This window comes from Chlamydotis macqueenii, chromosome 1 (genome assembly GCF_036417535.1).
Source record: "Chlamydotis macqueenii isolate bChlMac1 chromosome 1, bChlMac1.mat, whole genome shotgun sequence".
NCBI classification, from domain to species: Eukaryota; Metazoa; Chordata; class Aves; order Otidiformes; family Otididae; genus Chlamydotis; species Chlamydotis macqueenii.
Window position 1 is genome coordinate 196,518,930 of NC_141556.1, and position 17,218 is coordinate 196,536,147.

The 17,218-nt window shown below is 40.3% G+C and overlaps 1 protein-coding gene across 1 annotated transcript in view; it reads left to right on the top strand.

The window, feature by feature from the left end:
• The first annotated feature begins 2,428 nt into the window (after positions 1–2,428).
• Positions 2,429–17,218, top strand: part of XPO4 (exportin 4) — a 60,832-nt gene continuing 46,042 nt past the window's right edge. The window contains exons 1-3 of the mRNA XM_086739529.1: positions 2,429–2,530; positions 2,792–2,930; positions 16,793–16,909. Coding sequence (XP_086595655.1) covers positions 2,436–2,530; positions 2,792–2,930; positions 16,793–16,909 — 351 coding nt within the window. The 5' untranslated portion in view covers positions 2,429–2,435. The remainder of the gene's footprint in view (positions 2,531–2,791; positions 2,931–16,792; positions 16,910–17,218) is intronic.

Here is a 17,218-nt window from a genome sequence, read left to right on the forward strand (position 1 = left end):
GTATTTGTCACAGCTCAGAAGGAAATAATGGAAATCTATGAAATAAATAGTTAGCAGTACTATCTGTGCTAAGGGATACATCACTGCATCTTGCTCTTAAAGAAGAGAATACAATTTAGCATTAGTAATTAAATATCACTGCTGACTTTTTTTTTTTTTTCCTTCTGAAATGTGGCTGGTTGGGAGGAATGTGATCCTGGTTTTAATACATTTTGGATGTCTAGAAATACTATAACTTAAGCTGCTCATGTGATATCACCATTGAGAAACCAGCATATTTCCACATAGGTCTGATTTTTCCTGGCAGTGGCTTCTCCAGTAGGCAGTTTTGATGCTGAGACCTGGAACTGAGAGACTTTCCCCAAAACTTTATGCTTCTTGAGTAAGTGTTTGTACAGTCTGGACAGAAAGAACAGCTAGTTAACACTTGGAAGGTGAGAAGGGAGACGTAGGGATTAAGAAATCCGGAACTGAGGAGGAAAATGAGCTGTTCACAATGAAGAATAAAAGTTGGAAGTGTACTGAAGGGGTTTGGGCAGGTAAGGATGGGCAGGAACCAGAGGATCAGAGTAGATGGGTTTAAAAAGAAACAGGAAAAAATAGTCAAGATAGGAATTGGAATGGAGATGGAGAAAGATAACAAGGATGTCGATGGCATTCATGGAATGAAGAATGTATGAGTGATACAGGGAGAGCAACAGAGATGATGAGCATAAGGAAAAGGGGAACAGCCAATACCATACAGTTTCTTTAAAAACCTGTTGTTGAACCCAGGAAGCATGAGGCTCTACGTTCTTCTACTGTAAGCTTATAGCTGTTAAATGTACTGGCAAAACTTGTCCTGTCTTTCTTTAGTAACTTCATGTAAAGGATAATGGTGCTCTGACTAGTTATAAGCTTACACCGAGGGCTGGATGTCTGTGCTGTTAATGATTGCAGTTGTGCATCTGTGGTACTTGGCGCACAAGAGAAATTCCATCCTCTTTTTTTAATAGCATTCTGTTTTTGTGTAAGCTTTGTACAGTTCAAAAAGCCAAAGACCTAGAAATTAGAAAATGGCAGAATTAAAATTCCCATGCAGGAATAATTTGGCTCATTTTTATATGTGTGTTAGACATACACATTAATATTTTAATTAAGTGGTTACTTCTTTTTCCAAATTAAACTCAGTAGATTTAAAGATGGTTTATTTTGATTTAAGCATATTTACTTGTGTAGAGTTTCAGTTTGGAGCCTGATTAAATTAAAAACATTTTAGCAAATTGGCTGCTATCTTGGATATAGAACTTGTTTATAAACGAAAATTTATATTATAAACTTGTGTGTACATAATCAGGGGAAGAAGGTTTGTTTTGTAGTCATGTAGAGCCTATTGTCTCCTGAATGAGGTTTTCTCAAATAAACCCATTTTTTCTAGTCCTGGTGGGTTGCCTGCCATAGCTCAAACTCCACTTCCTGGTCAGGAATTTTATTTCACCGTTTCATACTTCATGATTTTGCCACCCTGTGGCTGTACCCTTTCTGAATGTTCTTTCTATGTTTTCCTCAGAGCTCAGAATTTTTTGAAACTGGCTACCTGCTGTTTGTAGGTTAAATTTTTTAAAAGCAAAAGAACAAAAAAAAAGTCTCTAGCTTTCTACTGTTATATAAATTAAATTCAGCTTCTAGGATTTCCTTTAAATTGTACTTTATAGTCACCTAAACTGTTACCTTTTGTCATAACATCTTTTTCTAGTTTGTTTAGTGCATCTATATAATGAAGCAATCGGATATTTAGATAATAAGAGCTAATGATTCCTACACTGTGGTTGGAAGTCATATTTTGATTGCCTCAAGATAAAAATGGAAGCTTAAACATGATGTAGAAAACCTTAAATACACCAATCTGTAAAACTTTTGATTTGATCATTAAAAACAAATGTTATCTTTAGGTGTAAGTGAACTTACCTCTCATTATCATCCATAAAATAAATGTAATTTTATGCACTGCTGGTTTCAAAGGCAAGCACCCAAATGACAGCAGAGTCTTCAGCTCTGGCATGCATGTGAAATTAATCGTGTCTTAATGTATTGGGACTAAATCCATCATAATTTTCATTTTATTCCACAGCTGTGTTAGCATTCTTATTTTTGATCTTTGTCTCAGTCTCCTTGTGCAGCCGGCTTTTCTTCCCATGAATCACTGACTCAAATAATATTGGGAAGTTTGATAATTGAGTTGTTATTTTTTCCCTCTTTTGAGTTGTAAATTCTTTCTCTGTTTTCATAGCAACAAAGTTCTATTTAATAATAAATAATAGTAAATTCTATTTTTTTGTTGATAATTCATACAAGCTAAATACATGTATGTCTTCTGATACTAAAGGTACCTTTGTTTTTTCCCCACAGAAACTAGTAAAGTGGACTATGTCCTTTTTCAAGCTGCTACAGCAATAATGGAAGCAGTTGTAAGAGAATGGATTCTCTTGGAAAAAACTAGCATCGAGTCATTGCGAACATTCCTTTTAACCTATGTCTTACAAAGGCCTAAGTAAGTATAGAAAAAATACCTCTGAACATGTAGGATTCTGCATAAAGTCTGGATTATCCTTTTCTTTCCCAGGGTAGAAGTGGAAGATCACTTAAAAAATAATTTATTTTCCATTCTTAACACTTAGTTGACTTCTATAGAGTTGTTAGCTTTCCTTTATGAATTCATACAAAATGTTTGAAAAAGAAGTGTATTTAAAATTTTATTGAGCATTGATGTTCGGAGTTACTTGCAAATATATTTTTGCAATGTTGTCTACAGCCTTCAAAAGTACGTTCGGGAGCAGATTCTATTAGCAGTAGCAGTGATAGTGAAACGGGGATCATTAGATAAATCAATCGACTGCAAAAGCATTTTTCATGAAGTCAGCCAGTTGATCAGCAGCGGTAACCCCACTGTGGTAAGTATTTTATTTTTTTCTTCCAAATTTAAGCAATCCGTATCTGCCACTTAAGTTATATACTTAGTGACTATGAAATCTTGTATACTTCTCTAAAAATTAAAATTTGTAATTAAGTTGATGGCCGTTTAAGCGATCATTTACCATCTTGGAGATTTTTTTAATAAGAATGTTTTTAGCACTAGGAGTGGTATATGTACTTTGGTATACAGTTACACCATATTTTTTTAGGGAATAGATTTCTTTGAGTAGCTACTTTATGCTGCAAGGTGGTTTTGTTTTGTTTTTTTTTTTTTTAAATTTCTCTGGGTTTCTTTAATAAAACAGCATGATCTAAAATGGATTTTCCATTAGCTGGCAGGTTCTCTGCAAACTTTGTTCCCCTCCCATCTGTGCAGAGCTGTCGCTCAGCTGTCGGAATAGGCTACTGAGCAAGAGGCATAGGCCTCTGCTGTTCTCTGGGAGACGGGTAGGTGGAAGGAAAGGGGTGTGAGGAAGCATAACACGGAATGGAAATACAAAACTTACTCTAGATTTAATGTCATACTACTAGGGGTAAGTGTTACCTTCCATACTGAGCTCAAAGTGGAAACAAGGTGTCCAATATCTATCTATGCATTTAGTAAATTCCATTTGCTATGCCGGGAGATAAGTTTAGGATAGGTCATAATAGAGGCATGTAACTAGAGATCAAAGAGAGGTGATTTTTCTTCTACCAAATGCAAATCGAAGAGTGTGTAGATTCCATGCTGAAACTCTAACTGAAGCTTTTCTCAAACAAAAACCTCGAGGGAATGGACTCCTAAGACTGCTGAGTGTTTAGAACAATAGTTGTACTAGATGTGAGCGGCAAACGTTTAACTCTGAAAATTCGATCAAAGTGTACTGGAAGTAATGCAGCTCATGTCATGGTCCTAAAAATAGTGTCACCTCTGAGCACAAGTAATATCCCCTCCAGGGTATGGAAATTTCAGTTACACTTGTAATTAATTTCACAGTTATCTAGCTTAAGGAGAACATTTCAACCTTTTGGTTGTGCGTAATTTGGATAGAAATGGGTATTTGTTTAGAACAAGGCTGAGTTTGTGCTGTTTTCCAGGAAATATAGCCCTGTTATTAAAATGGAGTTAGAACTGAGGTTTTCAAGTTTTATGCATGCCAGTGTGATGCTTATGTAGTTTGTATGATATTTCCATAAAGATACAAAAGTGGAGTGAATGGAAACCTCAGTGTTGACAGAGAAGTCCTCTTTGAACTAACTCTTGGACAGTCTGACTGCTACAGTTGTATTCTGTGCATGCACTAACATGCAGACAGGCTACACTGACCATAGCATACGGCAAGCTAAGGACTGCCTGCTCTGAGTGTATCTTCCCAGGCTTGCTGCAGAACAGAGCTTGTTGCAGAGGAGCTCTGACGGCAGGAAGGGACAATATTTCACTCTCCTCCAAGTTCCACTCACTGCCACCATACATACAGAGACCAAGTTTGCCTCAGTTTTTCATTTCCCTTTATCCACCTCTCTTCACAAGTATTACTTTTTCCATAGTTTTTCCGAAGTATTTGTGCTTAAGTTTTAAGAATGGTGTTGAAAACATCTTGAGTATATAATAATGTTTTCTATTCTGGTACTCTATTATGACTTACTAGCAAAAAATGACGCGTGATGCTGCTGGAACATCTTTTCAGTAAGGCATACATTTGTTAGTCTTTGGCAGGCTCTTTAATAAACATGTGCTCCTGTGTATGTATGAAGTTTTCTATTATAAAATAGTTCTCATTCATAAAAATGTTATTGTGATCTTCTGAGACTTTGCTGCAAGAGAAACTATGGTACACACAGCTTCATGTGACCCAAGACTTGGCATACACAATAAGCAGTAAGAAAATTGTGTGTTAGCACAGTACCTACCACAACTGAGCTCTGAATGGGTTCAGGGCATGCCTCTTGTATCAATACATCATAACTTTGCAAGGTTGTATGAAATAATTCATATAATGAGTTATCCACTTATCTTTTCAAATACGAGTGGGTGGTTTTTTATTACTGTCCCTGTAGCGTTCGGCCGTGCCCATCAGGCTGTGTGGAACCACAGTGGTGCAACTGCCTTGCTGCTGTGTGGAGTCTCAGCTAAGGGTGCTTCAGGGCATGATGTGAAGCTAAGGAAGTAATACTGCTTTCAAGATCCAAGATGTGCCATCAGGACAGTGCCACGGGTGTTTCTGCACTTTGCTGTAGATGTGTTTATATGAGTTATTTATAAAACAAGCCTCCATCCAAGTCAGGGAGGAGGCTGGGATATGGATGTTGGGACGGATCAGCAGATGCTTTCCAGCACTCTGTGCCTCCCTGACTCCGTCCACGTTTTTAACACATCTTTCCTGTGATGTCATGTGCTTTCTTGTCTCCCAGCCTTGTACACTCAAGTTTCAGAAGTCTGTCATACCTTTGTGACTCACAATTCTCTGTCAAAACTCTTGGTCCCTTTCTGTGTCCTTCCCAGACTTCTATTCCATGATTCCTTTGACCTACTACCCATCCGTTTGTGTCCTCGTACCTGAGGTTTACTTCAGTAGCTGAGAAATACCATATAGAATCAGCAGCAGGTCACTTCATATTTAAAAATGTTTAAAGCTCTCAAATGTGGCTCTTAGCTGTTGATAATGGCTTTCTACAGCAGTTTGTAATTGAGAGAAAGTCTTTTTAAAAAAGCAAAGCTGTCTCTTGCTTGCTTTCTCCTCTCTGCTGGCTCTGAAGCTTCCTCACCTTTCTTTATTTTACAAGAATAAAATAGGTACTTAATCTTTTCCCTGCAACCCTCCACCCAGCTCCTATCAGACATCTATACTGGTTTTGCATTTTGTTAGGCACTCCTGATTCGTGAAATCTTTGGGACTTTTCAGTAACATCTTGTCAGGGTCAAGTCCTGAATGTTGATGTAATAAGGACAGCAGCAAATGTAGGTGGTACTCTCTTTTGCATGTGTCCTTTTGCAGGATTTGATACATTTAGTATCTTAACTTCTCAAGTATCAGTTAAAAATATCTTTAGAAAGGGATGTATTTTGAGGATGGAACTTGACGGTATGTTGAGTAATGCTGTGGCAAACTGACATGGGAGCAAGACTGATGACTGACCTGTTGAGAGAAAATGAAAAGGAAATTGGAAGAGAAGGAGAGGAATACAGATGAGAGGAAGATAGTGGGCAGGAGATTAAAAAGATGGCTTTAGTGTTAATAGTGGAACACAGTGTACATGTTAAGGAAATAACAGGGCACTAAGGAGAGGTAATACTCCTGCAGGGATGGGAAGGAATGCATGCTTAGAGCCAGGGTTTGAACCTGGAGCATCAGCTCCTGCTGCTGCTTCTCTGTTGAGTGGACCTTTATAGATCTCGTGGAAGAAACCTCCATCTGAGAAGGGAAAGCAAACTATAGAGGGTTTGGCTGTCCATTAATTCATAAATGAGTTTAGGTAATAATCCCCTGAGAGGACAAGGATTAGCTTTGGAGTTCCTGGTCTTGTTTTTCCTGGCTTCTCCTGTAACATTGATACAAACTGTCCTTGTAATTTCCCTCCAGTCGCAATTTCAGGATCTCTTTTCAAAATCTTCATCTCTTGGGGACAGAGCTTCCGGCAGTAGACATGGTATCATGGGCCAGTGTCGTAGTTCAGCCCCAATCGGGACCAGGCTACACAGTCTCTCTCACACTCCCCCCACCCTCCAAGAGAATAGGGAGAGATAATATTAGGAAAAAGGCTCGAGGTTTGAGATAAGGACAGGGAGAAATCCTTAAAGTTACTGTTATGGGCAAAACAGACTCGACTTGGGGAAAACTATTCATTTATTACTAAAAACAAAGCAGGAGAATGAGACAGAAAACAAGATAACCTCCATCCACCCCTCCCTCTTCCTGAGCTTAACATTATCTCTACTACCTCCCCCCTGCCACAAGCGGCACAGGGGGGAAGAGGGAATGGGGGTCGTGGTCAGTTCATCACACGTTGTTTTACACCACTGCTTCATAGTCGGGGGAAGAACTCCTCATGTTCCTCCCACGGGCCATAGTCCTTTGTGAAACTGCTCTGGTGTGGGTCATCTCTTCCACGGGGTGCAGTCCCTCCAGAACAGCTGCCCCAGTGGGCCCTCCATGGGCCACAGCCTCCTTCAGGCATCCACCTGCCCCAATGTGGGGTCCTCCACGGGCTACAGGTGGATCTCTGCTCCTCTGTGGACCTCCGTGGGCTGCAACAGGACAACCTGCTCCACCATGGTCGTCACCACAGGCTGCAGGGGAATCTTGGCCAGGAGCCACATTACTCCTCCCCCTCCTTCTTCACTGACCTTGGCATCTGCAGTCGTTCCTCTCACAAGAAAAATTCTTCACAACAGGCAGGCAGACGCCTCTCAGGATCTCTTCATGTCTCATCTCCCCTCCACTTCTCACAGCCGGGCCGGGCCAAATCGAGCCCAGTTGGCTGCCCGGTGGGAGGCCAGAGGGTGAAGCCTGCAAGGCCCACGAGGCTCACGCCTCCCCCTCTCTGCCTCCTCTCAGCATCTTCACATCATCTTTTTTTTTTTTTTTTTTTCCCCTCCTGTTTTCCCCTTCTTAAATACGTTATCGCAGAGGTGTTATTGGGGAACATTCTGCTACCAGTTGGCTCGGCCTTGGCCAGCAGCGGGTCCGCCCTAGGCTTGGCCAAGTCCACTGAACAAAGGGAAGCAACTTCTAGCAGTTTCCTCCAGAAGCTGCCACCGTAGCCCCCCCCTCACTAAATAAAACTAGAACAGCCAGTCTTAAAATGCTAAATATATGTGTTCTTTTGCTAATTTCAACACTTGGGAAAATTGTGTGGGCCAAGTTCTTCTCAACCATAAATGCCTTCAATTTCTTGGCCTTTTCTTTTCATGTTAGAATATTCTGCTTTTGCATAGCTGAAGGATTTGTTTGTCCTTAATCCCTGCCAGAAGGACAGGAATCCTGGCAGGTAAGGTGACTGATTCCCAGGAGGAGGAACTGGTCTGCATGTGAACGCAATCAGACAGACTTTTTTTTAAACTGGACTAGGATGTGGGTCACATCTGGACTTCTTCCAGAGTATGGGTAGGCAGATGCAGAGGGGTCCAGCTGCTGTAGACCTGACACAGGACTGGGAAGCAACAGAAGCTGTGGGTTTTTTAAGATCTACAATGCAGATAGTAGAATGTATTCTAATACAAAACTTCATACCAGAAGCCTAAAGTTTTCTGTATATGCAAGAAGAATTCTCAAGACTTACTGGAAGAGCTCTGGGATCCTAACAGTTCCTTCTCTCTTAAAATCTGTAAATCTGTTGTTCTATTTCCCAAGGAGGAGGAGATGCAGATGCTTCAGGTTACCTAAAACTGAGGAATGAGCTGTGGATGGATCTCATGTGAACAGCAGGAAATACTAATCAGTAGAACTCTAGATGTTCATCTTCATTGAAATTAATCTACCAATAATAATGGCTGCATAGATAGCTCCTTACATTTATTTAGCATTTATGGTTCTTATTTCTGCTCTTTAAGAGGAATTTCACTTCTAGATACCTGTCTAGTTGTTGCTGTATCATGTGGTAGGGTAGGAGTTGGAGAGGATCTCATAATTCCCCGCCCCCTGGCTCCTACTCTTAGCTGTATCTTCTGGTCTAATAAAATTATTACTTTGTCCTATGAACCTTACTGCCCATGAGACATGTTGCATATAAAAAACAGATGTTAAACCAGGATATTTAAGCTGTTTCCTGAATGCTGATAAGTGGTCTATAAAGGCCTACATTAGTGTGTTAAATATTGGTTTGGGAATTTTAGGGATCCAGAAACTACTCCAAAAATGAGGTTAAAACTCAGTAATAGAAATGTAAGAGAACTTTAAAACGTAAGTATTTTTTTTAGTAGTTGTGTTAATCGGAGTGCCTTTTGAATTATTCCGATTTTTCTTTTGAAAGAGAGCCTACTTTACTGGAGATGCAGTACAGCAGGTCTCCAGTGTAGCTGCTTAATAACTTTAGTATTAGAAATTGATAGAATCGTAGAATGGTTAGAGTTGGAAGGGACCTTCAAAGGTCATCCAATCCCCCTGCAAGGAGCAGGGACATCCCCAACTAGATCAGGTTGCTCAGAGCCTCACCCAACCCGGCCTTGAGTGTTTCCAGGGATGGGGCTTCCACCACCTCTCTGGGCAACCTGTTCCACTGTTCTACAACTCGCATTGTAAAAATTTTTTTCCTAATATCCAATCTAAATCTACCTCCCTCTATTTTAAACCATTAAACCTCATCCTATCGCAACAGGCCCTACTAAACAGCCTCTCCCCATCTTTCTTCTTGGCCCCCTTGAGGTACTGGAAGACCGCTATCAGGTCTCCCCGGAGCCTTCTCTTCTCCAGGCTGAACAGCCCCAACTCTCTCAGCCTGTCCTCATAGGAAAGGTGCTCCAGCCCTCTGATCATCTTTGTGGCCCTCCTCTGGACCTTCTCCAACTGGTCCATGTCCTTCTTATGTCAGGGGCTCCAAAACTGGACACAGTACTCCAGGTGGGGTCTCACCAGGGCAGAGTGGTGAGAATCACCTCCCTCGACCTGCTGGCCACGCTCTTCTGGACCACAAGAGCGCATTGCCAGCTCATGCTGAGCTTCTTGTCCACCAGCACTCCCAAGTCCTTCTCCTCAGGGCTGCTCTCAATCCATTCTCTGCCCAGCCTGGATTTGTGCCGGGGATTGCCACAACCCAGGTGCAGGACCTTGCACTTGGCCTGGTTGAACTTCATGAGGTTGTCACGAGCCCACCTCTCCAGCCTGTCAAGGTCCCTCTGGATGGCATCCCTCCCTTCCAGCGTGTCGATGGCACCACACAGCTTGGTGTCATGGGCGAACTTGCTGAGGGTGCACTCTATCCCACTGTCCATGTTGCCGACAAAGATGTTGAACAGGGCTGGGCCCAACACGGACCCCTGAGGGACGCCACTTGTGACCGGTCTTCACTTGGACATCGAGCCGTTGACTACCACTCTCTGAGTTCGGCCATCCAGCCAACTCCTTATCCACCGAGTCGTCCGTCCATCAAACCCATGTCTCTCTAGTTTAGAGAGAAGGATGTCATGCGGGACAGTGTCAAAAGCTTTGCACGAGTCCAGGTAGATGATATCTGTTGCTCGTCCCTTGTCCACTGATGCTGTCGCCCACTATTATCATTTACAATAGAGCTACAGTTTCAAAGACAGGGCTAGGAAGTGAGGAGACATGATCCAGAGGAGAGATGGCTGCCCCTATGCATGGCATCCAGGACTCTTTGTTTCCTCAATTCTGCCATCTTATGAGATCTGCAGATGTGGAGACCCTCACCTGTAAACCTCAGAGACTCACTAGAAAGGGAGAAATTACGCCTTTCCATGTGTTACACCTATATTTCTTTTATTGCTGTGGTGACACACAAATAAATAGGCATGAGGGAAAGAGCCTCTTTAAGAAGTGTATTGACCCCTAGTTGCTCAGTCTTCAGTCCCTCTTCCTCTGAGGGGTACTGGCCTTCTAAATATATATATGTGTATATGTATATATATACTTGTATATATATACTTATATATATATATATATATATATATATATAAAAACCTTCAGTAATAAATGTTATCTGTGTGGAAGTCTACTTAAAAAAAAAAAAAAAACAGCCTTCTCCCTCCTAACCCTGTTTCTTTAAGCAGATCTGCTGTGGAGCACAGCCGTGTAATGCAGCTCATTTGACTTATCTGGCAGTATGGCAGGCAGAGGTGGCCAAGAAGGACCAGGAGTGAGAACTGGGAAAACTAGGAGGAGAGGGGACACTTGCCTGCCAAAGAGCACTTGCCAGGATGATGGATATTTAAAGCTGCGTGATAATGATAGCAAGTTGCATGGCTCTTCTTACTGTTCAATATTTTGAATTTAGTTGAAAGTCCTAAATTTGTTAATGCAACTACTGTAGCAGTGAAGATCCAACTGGTGCCTTTCAGTCAAGAATCTGAAGAAGGATATGTTACCTCTAGATAAATGGTTTTCAGCCCATTGCCTTTTTTTTTTTTTTTTAAATTAGGTTATCTTTTTTTTTTTTTTTTTTTTTTTTCCCCTCCTCCTGGTTTCTGCTTCACAACTTTCCCTGTCCCTAGAGAAAAAAATGAAAGCATGTTTTGCACCCTAAGCTCCAGCAAACTCTGCCTGGACCTTTTCTGCTGTTACTAGATGCTGCTACTTCCCTTCTCCCTTTGGCCAAAGCCTGCATGCTTCACGTGCCACAAGATCATCTTCCTGTGGCCCCCAGTGATTCGCAGAGGAATTCGTTTTCTCTTTCTCAACTCAACCTCAGGGATTTCCCTTGCTTGGTTTGCCTGGTTCCCCCCTAGGAAGGGAAACAGAGTCTCGCCCGTCGTACTGCTGTGGTGTTAACCTGGTGCTGGTCATTTGTCTTTCCACAGTGGCAGACGAGGAATGGGTGGAAAGGAGTACACTGCCCAGCCAGTCCCTTACTGCTGACGGCACAAAACTGCAGCTGTGGGTCCTATTCCTATAATCCTGTCCCTGCTCTACAGCTTTTTTCCACCAGTTGGCTCATTTGGGAAGGAGCAAACAGATAAAATCCAGTGGGTTCTTCCTGGTGCTTGCTTGTATTTCTTCAGAATATATTCTGGTTTTCTTTGGTTATGAACTACTACTTCAGCTCCTGGGTTCCCCCCCCCACCTCACTGGCATACTCACAAGTTGAAAAGCCGGAGTGGCCCCAGTTACTGTGTGTACATAATGGTATTTCTTTTGGTCCTGTGGCCGTCCTGTTAACCTTTCCTTTTGGAGTTGCAGCTTACATTCTGGGATTTAGATACTCTGAGAATGTTACCAAATACAGCTGTGCTTATTCAAGGAAGTTAGGGAAGAAATATATTACCACTTTTATAAAGGAAGCCTTGCTTTAAACAATTTGGTAAAATTGCTTTTGACATACTCTCACTAACAGAGTTTTAGAAGCAGCACAGCTAATTCTACCTCTGATAGATTTACTCTTTGATTCTTCTTGCTCTTGTGCAAGTTAAAATTAGCTGGTTTAGGGATTTTATTAAATGCTTCTTGTGGCTTCCCTTTGGTTTCAGTAACAGAGTCAACATTACACAGATGGAGACAAAAAATCCTTAAATGCATGTTCAGGCTGGCAGTGATTTAATGTAACAGAGTAAATGTTATGATTTGCTCTGTTCCAGTAAGACCTTTATTATTTTAAATATACTTACTCATTTTTCTGTAGGTATAAATGACAGTTGAGAAGGCAAGGGAGGGTGTTGCTTGGTAGTTTAGGTTTTGTAGTAAAATGAATTATTTAATCAAGCCTCTGATACCCTAGCTGTGTGTCTGCTCTGAATTTCAGAATGGAGGAAACCCTTTTGGTGTTGTAGTTCGATCTGCTTTGTCTGTTGGCTTTTCTGCCGTGGAGCTGGTGTACCACATGTCCATTTTTTCCTAAGCTGTATTTGAACTCTTCCTTTCAGATGCTTTGTAACCTAACTACCCTCAAATGAAGCAGTTCACTTATTCCATGGGCAGCCCAGGCACAAGTGTGAAATCCCTTCAAACGTTATGGCTTTAACTTTTGTTATAGGGGACATTCCATTTGGAGGAATAAGTTGCATTTACCTTCTGCATCTGAGTTTAATGAATTTCATATAAATGTTGTTCACTGTTAAAATGCTGCATGTTCTTTCTGCAGTGTCTGTGTTTTATTAGAGTAATTTAAAAACAAAACCACCAAACGATGTTACTACTGGGTGTCTGATTGCCAAGTTAATCTCTTATCACAAGTCCCATTGATCTTCTGTTTGAGCAGCTGAGAGTCTATTTTATGTATAGCGATCTTTCATAAAGTTTATTCCTGGTAATAAAGCTAACTGGGGTGAGTGCCAAGCTATTCTCAGAGGCAGTCCGCTCTCAACAAGAGAAGTATTTTATTTTGTTAGATGGGGTTATTGTTTGGGTATGTACTTGTGGCAGAACTAGTGAAATTGCTAGCGAGTGAGTCAAACTAGGTTCAGAGGTGTACTCTTACTGGTATGAAGTTAATGGCATTACTGCACAACAGATATTCAGATCTGACTTTTAATGTGATGCCCAGAGTCACGTGCATTTTCTACTTATTACTGTATGGTATTATTAAACTGGATTGTTAAACTCTTCTGTGGCGTGGCAAAAATCTTAAAAGAAAAAAAACAACAAAACTCCCACTGCAAAACAACAAAAAAATCACCTCCACTCTAGAACTTTACATGTATTAAGGGCATTCAATTTTATTATGTGTAAGAGGAAGTAATTTTATTTCACAGAGCACAACTGTATTTGTTTATCTGAAATAATGATGGTTTTCAGGTTTTTGAATTCTTTCTTCTAATAGCCTGCATTTGTGTTGAGGTACTTAGTGTCTTCATACCAAACATACAAGTAAATGAAAAAAATGTATTTCAAAATACTAGTAGTTAACCTTCAGTAAAGGTACTTTTCATAATGGAAAAAATTACTTTTAATAAAGTTTACTTAAGCTTTATTCCAGAGTTTCTGAATTATTACTGTGTATGCAGAAGAGTTCCATAGGTGGCAGGGCACATGGCTTGCACCTACCTTCTACAAAACTGCTCTGAAGCACTCTCCTCTCAGCTTGTTGTTACAGTAAATTTTAAATTACTGGCCAATATTTTATCTTTGGTCATCTCCTGCTCTGGTGATCTGGATATACTGCTGTACTTAAAAATTCCTCGTGGATGCAAGGACTAAGCACAGATGCAGATAGTGACCGGAGGGCGTCGATGTGCCTGTAGTGCACACAACACTGTTGGGATGGTGAGGGAATGGGGCAAGATTTGCACCCCAGGCATCGAGTTGGTGGGATGCTGGGAATTCAGTGGGAGGGAGAAGAGCAGAGGGGATGCTGTGTGCCCTTATGTTTGCTGTGAGCTAGGCTGCTGGAGGGAATAAAGTATGTAAATCTCTAGGAACATCGTGCTTCTCCTTCCATGCTCAAAGCAGGTTCTGATGTCAGAACTACCTGAAATACGTCTTAAGAAAAACCTGGGGGACAAGACACTGCTCAGGCTGCTTTATCAGGCTTTTAGCAGATTCAGTCAGCCTAGCTGCATCTGTTGCTTGTTACATCTTTGAAGAGATTTCTTTACCATGAATTGTAAAATTTAACCTTCCTTTGAAATTTCTCCTTGAAATCAGGAGAAAAGCAGACAAAAAAAAAATCTGGAATGCACTTTTGTCATGCAATAGCACATTACTATCCAAACAGAAAGATTAAATTATTGTATACCATATAAACAAGCTGGAGAAAATTGAAGGAGCAAATGTCTATTATTTCAACCAATAGTAACTATTTCTAATCGTGATGGGAACAGACTTTTCTCCATATTGCTCCTTACTTGTCATTCAAACTTACTGATTTATTTTTCAGTAATTGGCAACCAGCTGCAAGTGATGGGTAGTCTGTATCGCTGCCCTCCTTGCCGTGGTATGGATGGTGCTTTGGTGTGAGGACCTTGGCATGATAAAGCAGGAGCAGCTGAGCTTTACTGGGCTGTTGTGCTATGGTAACACCACGTGGTAATCATGGTATGGTATAGAGCATCAAACTGTACAGATTTGTAATCGCAACTGATGATGTCCTTACATCATGGCTTCCTTGACCTGAAAAGTATCAACTGTGTCAGTAATTCAAGCATAAAATAAAAGCCTGCATTTTAAAGCATTTAGAGAGCCTTGTGAGACTTCTGCATCTCCTGGCATGCAGTGAAATTGGACCATGTTCTCTGGCAACTTTGCATTATTTCTTTAAAAACATGTATTCTTATCTGAAGCACTGATCTAGAGCCAAACTTCGAGGGGGTGTTTTTGGTTTTGTGTGGGTTTGGTTTTTTTGTTTTTTTTTTTTTTGTTTGGTTTTTTTTTCTTCCAGTTTAATTCTTTTCATATGGAACTTTTAATGTTGGATTTAAAACTCAGTGTTAGCCTACACTATTTTTTTATATTGGATCAATTCTAGATTTCCTCTAAATAAAAATATTTGTTATGTAAATAACACAGAAATTTGCAAATAAAATACTAAAATGTTTGAGCTAATTGGAAATCTTTCTAAGTCTAGTACAGAACTGGCAAAACAGCACTTTTGCTGGAGTTTGAAGTGTGCTGTTGTTTCTCACTGGCTAAACGTTGCTTTTATCATATGTGATGTATGACAGTGGTGACTGTAGATGAGAAATAGTCCACTGGAAATAAATAGATATTTCTTTAAAGTGGGACAGCTTGGATTTAGCAACTGATTAACAATGTCTGGTCTACTGTACAGCTTTATTATCTAGTAGAAGAGAAAACCCATACATTATCACAAAGCCACTACCTTCGATCTGTCTGGGACTTATTTAGCAAGGAAGAATGTTAATTTAGTGTATCCTGGCTAAGATAACTAGTTGTCTGGGGGGTCAAGGTACTGACTTCAGAGGCATTTCTGAACAAAGATGTTGCAGTTGGTGGGTGGATGGCACTGGTCTCAGCTGTTGTATGGGCTTGCATAAATAGTATCATCTCCACTTTAATCTTTCGGGTGTTCAGAGGTAGTGTGCATATTTCTGCTTAACCCCTGGACACTTGCTGGCATGCATGACCCTTTAACAATTCCTATCCCTCTGTCCATCCCTGGCACCTTGGCTCCAAACAGTCTGGGAGGATGGCCAGTAATTTTGAAGTTTTTTGTTAAGAACTTCTCTTTAACAAAAAGTGTTTTCATTTCGTTGGTATACAGTTTCCATTGTGCTTGTTACAGCAGGACACTTCTGAAGTACTTCTTGCATCTCCACTGTACAATATTTACTCTGCTTTGTATGTAATGATCAGTTTAAAAAAAATATATTTGAACTGGTGTTGATGGTTACTGGACTTTGGCATTAGGAAAAAAAAGCTTTTTTATTTAAAAAAAAAATAGCAACAAAGACTGGAGCAGTGTGTTTCATAAAGGAAAGTTGGCTTTTAAATTGTGTTTTAGGATAAGCATTTGGTTTACCTTAGCTTAAATTTTGAGAATGAAAAAGGTACTTAACTCTTTAGTCTTCATTGATCTGTTTCTCCAAAACTAAGGTACCTTTTTCTCACCAATTTTTGTATCACTTGAGAGAAATTGTTCTAATAGAGCAGTTTTAAAGGTTCTTTCTGAGGCTTATGGATGTTGTACTTTGGAGGGAAGTATCCAAAAGCTTTCAAGCATCAGGGCTTTCTGTGTACTTCTCTTCTTTTTCTGATGGGGGGAGAGGGAAAAGATGTAGTAGACAGTATATTGCAGTTGTTGTTTTTGACTAGCTTTTATCACTTTCAGGGATATAAATTTAATCATGATCAAATACCAATGGGGTAAGTGTAGCAAATGCAAAGGAGACCCAAAACAAACTTCAGAGTGACCTGAACTATTAGATCAGCAGGAATACGTGGAAACAGAATCTTCTCTGAAATTAATACCTGTAAAGCACCGCGCACAGGAAGAGAAAGTAAACCGTAAGAATCAGAAATGAATTGCAATAAGTTTATTCCCATTTTGTAGTGATGATTGCACAGGTACTAGCTTTTATATTGCTCCAACACTTGGATTTCTTTTGTAAGAATGATCGGAGAGGTGGTTCACCCAAGGATTTATATTCCTGAAAGCTTGAGTTTTTCTAGTTTATGTTAGAAGAAACTGAAGTAATAGTTGTAGAAATATGCTAATAAAATAATTTAAGGAGAATGTAGGTGGTATGACGTTATTGGACATCTTTTAGTTATATTATTCCCCCTTATTTTTTTTATAGCAAACTTTGGCCTGTTCCATTTTAACGGCGTTGTTGAGCGAGTTCTCAAGTTCAAGTAAAACCAGCAACATTGGACTAAGCATGGAGTTCCATGGTAACTGTAAACGTATATTTCAGGTAAACTAGTTCTGTATCAATATGTGCTACCTGTCTTTCTAAAATTTAAACACTGAGGAGCAAAAGTACTTTCCTGTGCCAGGTGCATTCAAGTACAGTGTGTGCCTAACAGTATTTAATAGCACAAATGTTATATTATAAATGCAGATACTGGCTACTTCAGGAAAGTTGAGAATATATTTTCTAAAACCTTGTGTTGAAAAGGTGCAATCCCTTTTTGCTCATTTTATGAATGTAGAGCTACAGATCTTTATGCAGATGGGCTCTTTAATTCCTTGGCTACCAATTGCAAACAAAACGAACACTCTG